This window comes from Caretta caretta, chromosome 2 (assembly GCF_965140235.1).
Source record: "Caretta caretta isolate rCarCar2 chromosome 2, rCarCar1.hap1, whole genome shotgun sequence".
NCBI lineage: Eukaryota > Metazoa > Chordata > Testudines > Cheloniidae > Caretta > Caretta caretta.
Window position 1 is genome coordinate 44,250,298 of NC_134207.1, and position 15,857 is coordinate 44,266,154.

The 15,857-nt window shown below is 45.1% G+C and overlaps 1 protein-coding gene across 3 annotated transcripts; it reads left to right on the forward strand.

Moving 5' to 3' along the window:
* The first annotated feature begins 8,715 nt into the window (after nt 1-8,715).
* Nucleotides 8,716-15,234, forward strand: RBM12B (RNA binding motif protein 12B). Of its 3 annotated transcripts, none has more exons than XM_048841226.2 (3): nt 8,716-8,852; nt 11,669-11,714; nt 12,438-15,234. In XM_048841226.2, exon 3 carries the CDS (start codon nt 12,466-12,468, stop codon nt 14,545-14,547), a length of 2,082 nt encoding a protein of 693 aa, XP_048697183.2. In that variant the 5' UTR covers nt 8,716-8,852; nt 11,669-11,714; nt 12,438-12,465; the 3' UTR covers nt 14,548-15,234. The 3 variants fall into 3 exon arrangements, with proteins under 3 accessions (XP_048697183.2, XP_074981155.1, XP_048697184.2); XM_048841227.2 differs by having other exon boundaries at nt 8,722-8,861; XM_075125054.1 differs by having other exon boundaries at nt 11,669-15,234.
* The last annotated feature ends 623 nt before the right edge of the window (nt 15,235-15,857 follow it).

Here is a 15,857-nt window from a genome sequence, read left to right on the forward strand (position 1 = left end):
CTATCTTGAGTAGTTTTGTATCATCTGCAAATTTTGGCATCTCACCGTTTACCCTGTTTTCCAGATCATGTATGAATATGGAGGACCACTATTTACCTCTCTCTGCAAACTGACCATTTATTCCTACCCTTTGTTTCCTATCGTTTAACCAGTTACAGATCCATGAGAGCACCTTCCCTCTTATCCCATTACAGCTTACTTTGCTTAAGAGCCTTTGATGAGGGATTGTTCCCCAACAAATTATGTTCATCTATGTGTCTGACAGTGTTGTTCTTTACTATAGTTTCAAGCAGTTTGCCCAGAACTGAAGTCAGGCTTACCGACCTGTTATTGCCGGGATCACCTCTGGAGCCGTTTTTAAAAATTGGCATCACATTGCCTATCCTCCAGTCATTTGGTACTGGAGCTGATTTAAATGATAGGTTACAGACTACCATTAGTAGTCCTGCAATTTCACATTTGAGTTCTTCAGAACTCTTGGGTGAATACCATCTGGTCCTGGTGACATTACTCTTTAGTTTATCAATTGGTTCCAAAACCTCCTCTAATGACACCTCAATTTGGGACAGTTCCTCAGATTTGTCACCTAAAAAGAATGGCTCAGGTTTGGGAATCTCCCTCACATCCTCAGCCATGAAGATTGATGCTGTGATAAATGAAGGGAGTGGCAGGTAGCTCCCTTTTATGGACACCCAGCCAGCCCGTTAGCTATAAAGTCCCTCTTGGTGGTTGTTCTCTGCTTGCTTAACCTGTAAAGGGATAAGAAAGTCCCCCAGGTAAAGGAAAGGGAGTGGGCACCTGACCAAAAGAGCCAATGGGAGGGCTAGAACTTTTTAAAATTGGGGAAAAAAGCTTTCCCTTTGTGTCGCTCTCCAGAGAGCGGAGACACAGAGTAGCAATGCTGTAAGCAGCTTTAAAACCAGGTATGAAAAACATCAATTCATACCTCAAACCTACTTATCTAAAACCCCAGATCAAGGAATGTCTAAAATAAACACTATGAGGGTTATGTCTTTTCTTTCTTATTGGCTTGTGAACTCCTTTGTGCTAAACCCAAATGCTTCTCTTTTATAGTTTCGTAGATTTAAGGTCAGAAGGGACCATTATGATCATCTAGTCTGACCTCCTGCACAACGCAGGCCACAGAATTTCACCCACCCACTCCTGCGAAAAACCTCTCACCTATGTCTGAGCTATTGAAGTTCTCAAATTGTGGTTTAAAGACTTCAAGGAGCAGAGAATCTTCCAGCAAGTGACCTGTGCCCCATGCTACAGAGGGAGGCGAAAAACCTCCAGGGCCTCTTCCAATCTGCCCTGGAGGAAAATTCCTTCCCGACCCCAAATATGGCAATCAGCTAAACCCTGAGCATATGGGCAAGATTCATCAGCCAGATACTACAGAAAATTCTTTCCTGGGTAACTCAGATCCCACCCCATCTAATATCCCATCACAGGCCATTGGGCCTATTTACCATGAATATTTAATTACCAAAACCATGTTATCCCATCATACTATGTCCTCCATAAACTTATCGAGTTTAATCTTAAAGCCAGATAGATCTTTTGCTTGTAATCTTTAAGCTAAACCTCAAAAGAGCTATCTTGATGCTTAATTTTTGTAATTGTTTCTTTTAAAATCTAGCAAAAAGCCTAAGTTCCAAATGTATTTCCTTTCTTTTTGTTTTTAATAAAATTTACGTTTTTTAAAAACAGGATTGAATTTTTGTGTCCCTAAGAGGTTTGTGCATGTTGTTTAATTAGCTGGTGGCAACAGCTTATTTCCTTTGTTTTTTTCTGAGCTCTTCCCAGGGTGGGGTGTATGTGAAAGGGCTTGAGGGCACCCCACAGGAAGGAATTTCCAAGTGTTCCTTCCTGGGTTCTCAAAAAGAGTGGGGTGGGGGGTGGTTTGCACTTGGGTGGTGGCAGCGTCTAGCCATCCAAGGTCAGAGAAAAGCTGTGACCTTGGAAGTTTAATACCAGCCTGGAGTGGCCCATATGAATTTTTAAAATCCTTGCGGGCCCGCACCTTCTTTACTCCAAGTGCCGGAGTGGGGAATCAGCCCTGAATACAAAGAATTCATTTAGTTTCTCCACAATGGGCTTTATCAGCCTTGAGTGCTCCTTTAGTATCTCGGTTGTCCAGTGGCTCCACTGGTTGTTGTACTTAAAAAAACCATTGCTATTACTTTTTGAGGCTTTGGCTAGCTGTTCTTCAAATTCTTTTTTGGCCTTCCTAATTATATTTTTACACTTCATTTGCCAGAATTTATGCTCCTTTCTGTTTTCCTCACTAGGATTTAACTTGCACTTTTTAAAGGATGCCTTTTTGCCTTTCACTGCTTCTTTTACTTTGTTGTTTAGTCACGGTGGCACTTTTTTGGTTCTCCTACTATGTTTTTTAATTTGGAGTATACGTTTAAGGTGAGCCTCAATTATGATATCTTTAAAAAGTTTCCATGCAGATTGCAGGGATTTCACTTTTGGCGCTGTACTTTTTAATTTCTGTTTCACTAACTTCCCCATTTTTGTGTAGTCCCTCTTTTTGAAATTAAATGATACCGTGTTGGGCTGCTGTTGTGTTTTCCCCACCACAGGGATGTTAAATTTAATTATATTATGGTCACTATTCCCAAACAGCCCAGCTATATTCACCTCTTGGACCAAATCCTGTGGTCCACTTAGGACTAAATCAAAAATTGCCTCTCCTCTTGTGGGTTCCAGGACTAGCTGCTCCAAGAAGCTCTCATTTAAGGTGTCAAGAAACTTTATCTTTGCACCCCGTCTTGAGGTGACATGTACCCAGTCAATATGGGGATAGTTGAAATCCCCCTTTATTATTGAGGTTTTTTTATTTTAATAGCCTCTCTAATCTTCCTGAGCATTTCACAGTCACTATCACCATCCTGGTCAGGTGGTCGGTAATATATCCCTACTGCTATATTCTTATTATTCGAGCATAGAATTACTATGCACAAAGATTCTATGGTACAGTTTGGTTCATTTAAGATTTTTACTTCATTTGATTCTACGCCTTCTTTCACATATAGTGCCACTCTTGCACAAGCACGACCTGTTCAGTCATTCCAATATATTTTGTACCCTGGTATTATTGTGTCCATTGATTAAATGGGAGGGAGGGAGGCATAGGATGAGAAATAAGGAAGAAAAAAGGTGAGTAGGCTGGGAGAAAAGGTACAAAGAAAGGGGAATATAAGAATAGCATAAAATATAAGGTCAGAGAACCCAGTAAAAGGGGATCGTATAGACCAAGGCAGAGGCAGGAGAAATAAACTTGTATCAAAATAGATTTAATTTTTTTTTTTTTTGCCTGCAAAGCAAAGGTAAAATCAGAAGCAGTGAGCAGAAAACAGCAAAGGGGACACAACTCTAGATACCTTTCTCTCTCAGCTCACCTTTGATTTTATTCTGCTTTACTTTTTATTTAGAAAGGTGGGCAGAGTTATGGTGCAGAAGAAAAATGGCATGATGAGAAGGAAAGAGAGAGGGTAATTTCTTCTCCCTTTTCCCCAGCTAAGAAAACCCCCCTGTACCCCTCCTGCCTCTCTAAACCCTACCAAAACTTCGGTACACTAGATGTCTTCATTATTATTCCTGACCATCCTTTTCCAGACACAAAATTACATGACAGTTTATGATCCTGTGTGGTATTATTGCAAACTCATACCAAGTTTATCACACCAATTGCTCCCTAGCAGTTCCCAACTGGATACACATTTCAGCAGTAACAATGACTCTCTTAAGGGTCTAGTTACCTGGTGACAGAGACTTTTATCTTCCTGAACCAGTAACATCTCTCTTGGAGACAGCAAAGAGGTCCAGCTGTCATATAAACTCAATCCGCCTACATTTTGTGTTCCACCAACTATCTTGTATTTTTCACAATAAAATAATAAGAAAAGTGTGTCCCCATGCAGCAAGACTAGAAAGCTGGAGACTCCTTCCAGAAAAACCGGCACCTATTTCCAAACCAAAATTGAAGATAGTTGTTACTCAAATGGAGAGCAGAATCCTGACTTAATGCTCTCTCGTAATGCCCAGTCTCTAAGGCATGGTCTACACTGGTAAGTTTTTTCGCCAAAAGGCAACCTTTGGCAATGAAACAGCAGAGGTGTACACACTGCAAAGCCAATTTTTGCGACGAAACTCCTCAGTTGCAGCGCTGTAATAAAACCACTTCAATGAGTGTCATAAGGCTTTTTGTCCCAAGGTTTTATCGTTCTCATGCCAGTGTAGACACCGCGCTCGATTTTAGTGCTGTTATCGGCCTTCAGAATGTGTCCCACAATGCCCATCCTCACCACTCTGGTCAGCAGTTTCAACTCTGCTGCCAGGTAAATAACCTTCCATCCCTCCCACTTTAAAACCCTGGGAATTTTGAAATTCCCCTTCCTGTTTGCGCAGCATGGAGAGCTCACATTGCATCCTCCCAGGTGACCACGGTGGCTCCATGCAGCAAACAATCTCCCGCTTGGACCACTGAAGCTACTGGATCTGATAAGTGTTTGGGGAGAGGAGGCTGACCAGTCCCAGCTGCACTCCAGCTGTAGGAATTTCGATACCTACGGCCAGATTGCGTGCAGCTTGTGTGAAAAGGGATAAGACTGGGATATGCTGCAGTGCAAAGGTGAAAGAGCTGAGGAACGTGTACCATAAGGTGAGGAAGGCAAACGGTTGCTCGAGTGCTGCACTCCAGACCTGCCATTTTCATAAGGAGTTGGATGCTATCCTAGGCGACCCCACCTCCACCACCAAGAGCACCGTGGATACTTTGGTGGGTCTGGAGCCAGTGGAAAGTGTACCAAATCCAGAGGAAGTCATTGATGAAGAGGTGGAAGCTGAAAAAGATGTGGAGCCCATGGCACAGTCACCTGATGGTGAGTCCAGCCAGGGGCTGTTCTTCACTCCAGAGGTGTCTAGCCAGTCTCTGCAGTCGCTCTTTGGTGAGCCAGAAGCAGGAGAGGAGTCCCCCGGTAAGTGGTTTTGCTTTGTGAAGTTCTGAAGCGGGTGGAGGGCAGAGAAATGTAGAATGCTGGCTTTGTTTCTGCATGCTGGGCATTTCCCCGCATGGCTAGGCAGTATGGCCCTGGGGTATCTGGCCGCTCAAAATCAGCAGCCAGGCATTCTGTCTCGGCAGTCCGCCCCTGAGTAAACTTTTTGCCCTTCCCTTCACACATATTATGCAGTGTGCAACACGTGGCTACAACCATGGGAATATTTTCCTCATTGAGGTCTAACCTGCCATATAGGCATTGCCAACCCGCCTTTAACCGGCCAAACACACATTCCATGATCATTCTGCACTTACTGAGCCTGTTGTTGAACCGCTCCTTATTGCTATCTAGGTTTCCCATGTACAACTTCAGGAGCCATGCAATTAAGGTGTACGCCAGGCAGTGTTCCCTCTAATTTTTTATGTCCGTGTGCGGAATGAATTTTGTTATGTGCACCAATATGGAGGTGATGTATGACACATCACCTTCATATTGATGCACGTAACAAAATTCATGTGGTGGGGGGTAGGTCCGAGAGTTTCGAAGTGTGAGGGGGGCTCAGGGCTGTGGCAGAGAGTTGGAGTGCAGGGGTGTGAGGGATTTGGCTGGGAGTGTGGGCTCTGGTAGTGGGGACGGGGATGAGTGGTTCAGGGCACGGGAAGGGGCTCAGGGCTGGGGCAGAGTGTTTGGGTGCGGGGGGCTGCAGGTTCTGGGGTGGGGCCAGGAATAATGGGTTTGGGGTGCAGGTTGACCCAAGGCTGACCCGAGACTCTCCCCAGGCCTCTGTCGCCACAGCAGCTCAGGGCTGGGGGAGAGGCGCTGCTTCCCAGGCACAGCAGCTCCAGCGGGGCTGGGCTTGGCAGAGGGAGGGGCTCCTCTCCCCGGCAGCTTTGGTGGGCCTGGGCCAGGCTGGGAGAGGGGCTCCTCTCCCCCGGCCACAGCAAGTCCAGGGGAGGTCCGTGCTGGGGCCGGCAGGGAGGGGCGCCTCTCCCCACTGTGGCAGCTCCACACTGGGGCTTTCGGGGTGGGGCGCCTCTCCCTGCTGCTGCAGGTCCATGCTGGGGGAGAGGCATCTCTCCCCACCACAGTCCTGAGCCCCTGTGCGGGGCTTAATAGACAGCTGCACAGCCATACAGCTACGCAGCTTAGAGGGAACTTAGACGCCAGGTCTCCCAGAATCACTATGAGCATATTGACTTCCCCTACGATGACCTTATGGTAAGAAAGTCCCTGCTTGCAGCTTTCTGTACAGGCCACTATCCCTAAAGATACATGCATCATGCACCTTTCTGGACCATCCTGCACTGATGTCAATGAAATGTCGATGAGGATCCACAAGCACCTGAAAAACCTTGGAGAAGTACCCCTTCCAATTGATGTACTTCGTCGCAAGGTGGCCCGGTACCAGAATTGGAATATGCATTCCATCTATTGCACTTCTGCAGTTAGGGAAACCCATTTCTGCAAAGCCATCTACATTTCACGCACGTTGCCAAGAGTCAGGGTCTTTGCAATAGGATGTGATTCATTGCCTTGCACACTTGTGTTAACACAGCCCCAGTGGTCGACTTGCCCACTCCAAACTGGTTCACGACTGACTGATAGCAGTCTGGAGTTGCCAGCTTCCATACTGCAATTGCCCCATGCTTTTCCACCGAGTGTGCAGTTCTCATTTGGGTATCCTTGTGCCGCAGGTCTGGGGCAAGTGCCGCACACAGTTCCAGGAAGGTGGCTTTCCGCATCCGAAAGTTCCCAGACCTGTATAACAATGCGATCCTTTCACTCAGTACTAGTTTCCCAAGCCCAAAAGTGATGTTCCACTGTGTTCAGCTGTTTTGTGAATGCCAAAAGTAACCTAATGTTGCTGCTTTCGATGTTGGACACCGCATCATGCAACTGTGACTGCCGTTGCTTTCGCAGCTTCAAGAATAACAGCACTGCTATTCACAAAGTGATAGCTTGCAGAGCAGTGGAGATCAGCACAGGACCCATTCCTGCAAATAGATGTGGTGGGGCAAACAGAAAACAAGGGACATTGAAAAATGCCGCAAACTGAAGACAAAAGCACATGGAATGCTGGGACGGAAAGCAGTGCATCGCTGGGCAATGAGCCTGGACTCATGATGTGCCACGATCCCCTCCACCTTCGCACAAGACCGAGCAGCAGAGGGGGGAGAGCTGCACCGTGCACTGCTCTCATTGCCGATGCAAGTGCCACAAGTGTGAATGCGCTCTTCCGACAGTGGAAGACAATGTGAATACGCAACAGCAATTTTCTTTAAGTGCTTTTTTATCACTGACCAAACTCTGGGTGAAAAAAATCTGCCAGTGTAGACCTAGCCTGAGGCATCTATCACTGACAATAGGAATGCATCCGATGAAGTGAGCTGTAGTTCACGAAAGCTTATGCTCAAATAAATGTATTAGTCTCTAAGGTGCCACAAGTCCTCCTTTTCTTTTTGCGAAAACAGGCTAACATGGCTGCTACTCTGAAATAAGAGACCTTATAACACATTCATTTACCTTGACATCGTCACTAGTATCCTATGTCTCGTCCCACCAGAAAACAGCCCGCCAACCCCACATCAAAGCTATTCCAGCCAGCACCAAGGCAGTGTTGGGGTCCCAGGGCATGGCCATTAGGTAAGTCGAGGGGATGGAAGGCCATGAGTGTCGAGGAAGTCTCTTTGCTCAATCCCCCTTCACAGAATTCAGTCCTGGCTGGCCTGAGAAAGCCCTTGCACTCCCAAAATAATGCTGCAGCTGCAGATAGAGCTGTTTTGTGTAGGGTTTGCTGGCGCCAAGTTAGGATAACGGCAGGAATCAGCTACAAGGCCATAACCACTTACTTGCCTCATTAATCGCAAGGCTAAGCAGCCTGTGCTGTTGTTTTGAATTGCTAAAATGCTCGTTAAAGGTTGCCGGAAAAAGTATTGTTGTAACCCATATAAGGCAAAGCAGTTTTATTTGGCTGATGTGTAATGCAATAGAGATAAGGAGTATAAAGGTATGTGACTCTGCCTGCTCAGTGTGCAGGATTTGAGATTCTATTCTCCCTGTACCTTCTTTGGTGCGCCAAATAAACTTTTCTGCTTCTCCACCCCATTGTGTTTATATTGGGTGACGCTCACCGGGCAACGAACCCCTGCTGTTGCTTGCCGCAGGCACTGGGTGCCGGCAACAACAAGAGGGAGAGATCGGAACAATTGGTAATGCCAAGGCGATGCCAAAATTGACCATGAGACTGAAGGAACAGGCAGGCCCGGCCTCTGCACCCTCAATCTGAATTAGACAGGCCCTTTGCCTACTATGAGGCGGGAGCTCCCTCCCAGCACATGCACACTGCCCCCACAGACGTTGGCAAAGGAAAAGTGGAGCAGCCTAGGACATGCCAGGGATGCGCAGTTGTGAACCAAGCACGGGTGAGAGGGGAAAGCAACCGCCACGAAAAGGCCAGACGCGTGCGTACTAAGGTTCCATGCGCCGGCCGCCTATGAACTAGTACATGCGCAGTGAGACGCGGGGATGACGGTTGGAAGGGACGCGCACATGTACACGGGTTCCGGTTACAAGAAGAGGATGCAGTGACACTCTGCCATAGGAACCGAGTTTGCACATGCGTAAAGATAAGCCTGGCGTAAATCACTCGGGCGGCAGCAGGGTCACGCATGTGTAGTGTAGGCTGAACTGTAGCGAAGGGGGCGCGCATGCGTGTGGCCCCGGTCAGTTGGGAGAGGGGAAAGAGAGGGACGACGCCATCTTGTTGCTGCTTCTCCGGAGCTGCAGGGACACCGAGCGAGGCGCTCGCCGGGGAGCCTCTCTCACGTGTAGCGGGCAGCGGTGTGTACGGTGGGTGGGGCGAGGGAAGCGGGCTGAGGGAGATCCGCTTTCCCCGGGCGGTGCTCTTGGCCGCTGGCCGCCCGCCCGTTTCCGGGGCGGAGGGTCTGCGCTGGGAGATGGCCACGGGGCCGGAGAGACGTTGCCGGTTTCTCCAGCTGTCTAGGCGGGCTCCGCCGGAGTCCTGGCCTGGTCCCTGAGATGATGTCGCACATGGAGGCCTATCGGCCGCTCCGGAATGTCCTCCTCACCTGTGAGCCTGGATATCTCCCCCCCCCCCCACCCGCACCCCCCTTTTGTCCCTCCCGCCCCGGTGCCGCGGGGAGGCCGGGCTTGTTCTCCGCAGGATCGGATCACAAACGGCCTCTGGCGGGACTGGGGCGCACCTGGCATGGGGGGAGCGGCCCCTCCGGGCCCTGTTGGCCTCTGGACGGAGGATCCCGGCGAACGTTCGGGCTGGTGCTGGAGGCGCTCAGGTCGTGCCCGCTTGGAGGCGGAAGGTGCTGTGCTTTCTAGGCTTGTGATGCGTCGGCAGTGGCCCTAATCGGGCTGAGGAGTGCGGGGATGCTGACTGAGGCCTTGAGTTTGTGGGACCGCTCTCTGGCTCAGGCTCGACACCTGCTGGCTTCGCCTAAATAGCAGCGCCTCGTCGAAGCCTTCCGTGCAACGGGTCTGTCTGCAGACTTCACTCAGCTGTTGCTCCAGTGAAACTAAATCTCTCAGTTGATAAACTTCTTGCTTTGACTGCTAAGTCCATTTTTTGCCAGCAGCTGAGATAGGGAATGGCTTACCGACTTACCAGGTTTTTTTTAAGTAAAATTCATAAACATTGTTCACCCACTTTAGTTTATTTAGTTTCAGTTAATGTCATCATCCTCTGGCTTATGCTGGGGTTTTCTTCAGCTGTCTTTCCCAGACCATGATTTGATTGCATGGGATCTGGATATGGGAAATTATACAGTGATAAGTAAGCATCAGTGTTATGGAGACCTAGTTTTATGAAATGTTTGATTCTTTTTGATTGGTAGTGAAAGTGAGTATGGTATGAGGTTTTGCTAGGTAATGAAATGAAAGTATGGTCCTAGTCTTGTGTATTTCTTATTGATGCTTTTTTGAAGATATTGTTTAATGAAGCCTTTGTGCTTTGAATTGGTGAGTATGTAGGGCTTTCCCAAAAGCCTTATCCATTTATCTAAACATTTGTTCTTCTTTGGCGGCCTCATTCTACTGCTGATTTGAACTTACATGTGTTTAAAAAAAACTTTTTTTTTTTTTAAACTACATTTCACTTCTTTGGGTTATTCATTTAAGCCATCAAATGACTTGTCTACATTTGTTACCATCTCTTGATTGTTTGGATGAACAGCTAGCAAAAATTTGTTAGATTAACTTGCATTTCTATCTGTGGAACAGTTTAACATTGATTTTATTTTATGTGGTGATCTGAAATTAACTTGACTGGTTCAAGCGCGAGAAGTTGTGTATTGTGTCCATGGTGTATGATGGGCAAACTGGACAGTTGTCATCACAGGAGTACTGAGCATACCTGGTTCTGTGTTGACGACAAAATATTGGGAAGTGATTTTTGGTCATAGGAACACAGAAAGGTGCTAGAAAACTGCTGAAATACTACATCAGGATGCTACATGAATTAGTGGGCAAATGGATTTGACTTTTCAAGAAACGAAGGCCCTTTCAGAGAATTCTCTCTCCCGTTGAATTCTTTCCTTGCACGTTGGCATTGCTGTTTCAGCTATTGAGAAGATAGCATATACAGATGTGAGGAGCTGTTTATCTACAAGTGCAATGATCAAACATTCAGTCTTTCTAGCTTACAGACTTGTCTATAGAAAGAAAGTATTCAGACAGTTTAGAAGTAAAATAAGGTCTTTCAGTTACAGAAATTTGGCCTTTTTTGTGCTAATACAGGTGAAGTGATCAGCTTTTGTGATTAGTAGATGTAAGTGGATCAGAAATCTGAAAAATGTAAGTGATCAGTATGGTATCTTATATTTTTGATAAACTAGGGCTTTCTGTATAATGTGGTAGCATTCTTAACTACTTGTCAGTAATAGCTTGTTTAAAAAAAGAGTAATAATTTGGTAGTGCATAGGTTTGCCTTGTTTCTGTAATATAGCTATGTTATATAATCCTGTAGCTTGTCAGAGCACATTCAGTGGTTCTTGGTTGCATGTTTGGAAAGCAGCAAGCAGTGCGGGGGAAAAGCCTTGCAAATGAGATTTGTTTGTAAATTCATGTACTCATTGAAATCTGTTTGGAATTTTTGGCTCTTTCATATGATTGTCTATCTTCGGTGCAATATTGGACTGGTGGTGATTAGCATGTTTTGCCGTGCACGTCAAAAGCAGGTGGATTTCAGAAGAATTGGACATGTAATCTTGAGCTGGATTTATACACCTTTCAAGGAATGAAGTAACAGAGGGTTTTCCCTCTACCTTATTGGCAGTTCTGTTGCATTTCAACAGTTCAGTATGGCACAATTGATGACCAGTTAATCTCAGCATGTTTACATCATTTGCAGACGTCACCCTTAACATTTGAATTTTCTTTCCTACATCTAAAACGGATTCACAGACAGAGATGCAGTGCATAGCAGTGTGCCGAAGTACAGTATGTCTCACTTATATTTCTCTTGGAACAAGGAAGGAATTCTCCATAGTTCTCAAAATTGTGGTTTCATTACAGTGCTTGGCTGTTAATGTTATCCATTGATATGGACATGCCACAGTAACGTCGCACAATATGTAAACCAAAATACAAATATCAGCCATTAATTATGTTTCATTTTCTTTCCACAGTTAAGTTGATTTTACAGAATTTATCAGGTCTTCCAAGCAAAAACAGGTAAGCTGCCTAAAGCTTAATGCTTATCACTGAATATTGTCAAAGATCACGCACGGCCTTTTCTCACATACTTATGACTGGGAATTAGGACGTACTCTCCTGAGTGCATGTGGCTGCTGCAGTTAGCATCCTGACTACTTGAAAGAGGCAACGTTGTTGAACGCTGAATAAACGTATCCATTGGTGAGCAGAACTGGTCAGTTGATAGACCAGCTTGTCTGAAAGTCTAAATTCATCATTGTTGATGAATTACTTTAATTCTCAGTGAAGTAGTTATTCTTTTTTGTCTGTAATCTTCTACCTAGACTTCACAGTGCTATGATGGAAAGTGTCCCGTTAACACTAAAACAGAAGATTTTGGTCCTTAGTATCAGGTAGAGATTTCTGGCAGGTAACAACCATGCCATGAAGGACTTGAGGCATTCCTTACTTATCTTGGATGGTGAGAAGAGTGACTTACGTGGATTTTGTTGCCCTTAAGATAGGGAATATTGACAGTTACGTGCGTACATCCAGGTGGAGTAGCTAATTGTTCTGACTATTTAATCAGCTTTAAGATTAAAACAGGGTCACTGATTGATTTGAATTTGAGAGTTTTTGATTTCATAAATCTGGATTGATTGAGGCAGGGACCTTCCTTAAAAAGGCTCTAGCTTAAGTATTAAGATACTGTAATAGATGAGTACTAAAGACTTGCTATCATGTGTACCTTTTTGTCTGCAGGTGATTTTTGCTGTGGGTTGAGCTCAGAATGGCTGTAGTCATCCGTTTACAGGGGCTTCCTGTTGTTGCGGGTCCTGCAGATATTCGCCGTTTCTTCTCGGGATTGAATATTCCTGATGGAGGAGTGCATATTATTGGAGGAGAAACTGGGGAGGCTTTTATTATATTTGCAACAGATGAAGATGCACGACGTGCCATGAGCTGTTCAGGAGAGCTTATCAAAGACTCCCCCATAGAGCTCTTTCTCAGCAGCAAGACTGAAATGCAAAATACAATAGAAATGAGCCGGAAAAGATTTGATCGTGGGGGAAGAGAACCAATGCCTGGGTCTAGACGAACAGGTGGTAGTAATTCAGGTGCATCAGGTGTTGGGAACCTTTCAAATTTAGTTGCAGCTATTACAAAAGGAATAAATAAATCTGGCTATGTCCCATCAAATCACCCAGAGTCTGGCTTTCATACCAATGGCACAAGACATGGTGATCCAAGTATACCTAAATCAAACTATAACCAGTCAAGAAAGGAGTCACTGAGTTCAGATGATATTTATTTATTTCTACATGGCATACCGTACTCTGCAACAGAAGATGAAGTACGTGCTTTCTTTTCTGGATTACGAGTAGAGGGAGTAATCTTTATAAAACGTCGCAATGGCCTAAATAATGGTGATGGTTTGGTAAAATTTGCTACACCTCATGGTGCCTTAGAAGGACTTAAACGTCATAGACAATACATGGGTCCAAGATTTATAGAAATAAGTCCAGCTACTGAAGAACAGTGGATTGAATATGGTGGCAGGGTAGACATGAAGAATGAGATTGCTCGTTACTTAAGCAAAGAACGTTCTCCAACAAGAGGTTCAAACTATACTCATTCAAGAAAACATTCTCATTCAAGATCTCCTCCAAGGAGACGAACGCGCTCTCGTTCACCTCGTGGCCAGGAATTTTACTTACACTTAAGAAATCTACCTACCTATCTTGAGAAAAAAGATCTGAGAACTTTCTTTGGAAAGCTGGATGTGTCTAACAACCAAATCAAGTTTTTACTGGACAAGCATCAAAGGAGGACAAGAAATGCGTTTTTGATGTTGAAGAATCAGAAAGATTTTAATATTGCTCTGGAACATCACAGGATGTCTCTTTTCAATCGTCCTGTTTACATTTTTCCTATTTCTAGAAGATCTATGTTGAAACTAATTGAGTCATATGAGAAGAAGAGCTCACAAGAAAGCGATCGGCCTGGACAGGCTGTATCGGAAAAAAGTTATCGGGAGGGGCATTCTGGCCCAAAGATGTGCATATATATAAGAAACTTTCCATTTGATGTGACAAAAGTTGAAGTACAAAAGTTCTTTGCAGGATTTGCTATTGATGAAGATGATGTTTACTTGCTTTATGATGACAAAGGAGTTGGGCTGGGAGAAGCATTGGTAAAATTTAAATCTGAAGAACAGGCAATGAAAGCAGAAAGTTTAAATCGTCGAAGGTTCTTGGGAACAGAGGTACTTTTAAGACTTATATCTGAAGAACAGATGCAGGAGTTTGGTTTAAATGTTCCACCATCAGCACCAAGTGGAAAAATGCAGGTTCATTCACAGGCATATGACAGAGGTGAGCATTCCCGTCCAGCTGGTTCACCACCTGGACAACCACAAGGACTACCTATGCACTCATTTGGTCCTCCTGGGAGCTTTAGGCATCCTCCTGATGTTAGACGACCCCCTGAGGATTTTCGAGGTCCTCCACCTTTTATGGATTTTGGTGGTGATGGCGAACCTTTTGGTAGGATGGAGTATGGAAACAATAACATGGGAGGCTTTTCTGAGGGAAGATTTATGTCCGATCCAAATTTCAGTGGTGGTTCTGATCGTGTAACTCCTATTAGATTAAAGAACTTGCCATTTAGAGCCACCCCTAATGAAATTTTGGATTTTTTCTATGGCTATGGTGTCATTCCAGAGTCTGTTTCTATACAATGTAATGAACACGGATTACCTTCAGGTGATGCCATTGTTGCTATGACAAATTATGAGGAAGCAATGGCTGCTATTAATGAGCTAAATGATAGACCAATTGGCCCACGCAAAGTTAAGCTAAGCTTGCTTTAAAGAGAGAAAATGTTTCTCAAATTAAAAATTCTAGACATCACAGTATTGATGCAGTAAGATGGTTTCTTATTTACAATTTTTTGTTACTGGAAGATGCAGAAGAAACAGTTTCCATAAACAGAGGAAGTTGTAAATAGTGTCATGTTTAGTTATTTTGGATTGGTTCAAATTGACATCTGTAGGGTTTTTTAGAAGACGTCTTAGAAGTGTATTATGCTTATTTTTATTTTTATGGCAGATGGAGAGATCAGTAATCCGAATGGATTCTCTGTTGACTTGTAAGGTGCATATCTTGATATTAAGATATACAAACATGGAGTTGTAATGCATTTGGGGGTTTTTAGTTTTGCGTTCATTCCATGGTTCTATGACTCTGCAACATTTGAAAATGTAAAACTGCTGGTTGACTTGGTTGTACAGACTGGTCAAAGAGAACAATTTCAGTGCCACCTTCATTAGTAAATATCCTTGGAGCTATTGTCAACCCTATATATGTAGAATAGGTAAATTGTAAACATGAGTGAATTTCTTATGTAAACTGTTTAGTCTTGTTCAGTTTCACGTGGTCGCAGACATCTCAAGTTATTCTCATAAAATTAGTTTCCTGTTCATGTTAGCTGCCTGTGCAACTTTTTTAAAAAAATAAAAATAAAAGGCTTTACAGCTATGTGGATTACCTGTTTAAAATTTGTGTACATTTATTCATTGAACGCTTGGTCAGAATCATGCTGACCATCTTTCATAGAAGGGGTGAAAAATGGATATTCAGTATACACTGTTCTTTGCACATGTTGGTTAGTTTTGGCTCTAAAACTGGTTCTCAACTTATTTATCGTTGTGGGCCACAGGTTGAGAACCACAGTGCGCTCCCCTCCCCCCCAACTTCCCATAGTCCCCTATGCACATTGCCCCCCGCCCAGAGACTCCTTCACAGAGTGGGACCAGGATTGCAACCTTGAGCACAGAACCTGCTGCGTGGGGCCGGCAGCCAGACCCAGCAACCTGGACCCTGGGACCCTGCCAAATGGGGCCAGGTAGCCGGGACACCTGGCCAGGAGCGGAGTGCCTGGTACGGGCTGGCAGCTAGGACCCGAGGTACGGGGCCAGGAGCAGAGCCCCACCTAAAACCTGGGGGTGCTGCCAGACCCCTGCAAAACACCAGTTCCAAGTACACGCCCTCTCCCCCTCCCCCCCCAACCTGCCCAGAGACCCACTTTCCTGCACCCTGCTGCCCTGCGGCACTCACCAGCCCCCTGCTGGCAGGAGTGCTCCTGAAGGCAAACACTGTCTGTCCCTCAGCCAGCCCCACC

What these genes read in the sequence shown, in the direction of transcription:
- RBM12B (XM_075125054.1), top strand. Translation starts at nt 12,466, where the DNA reads ATGGCTGTAGTCATCCGTTTACAGGGGCTTCCTGTTGTTGCGGGTCCT.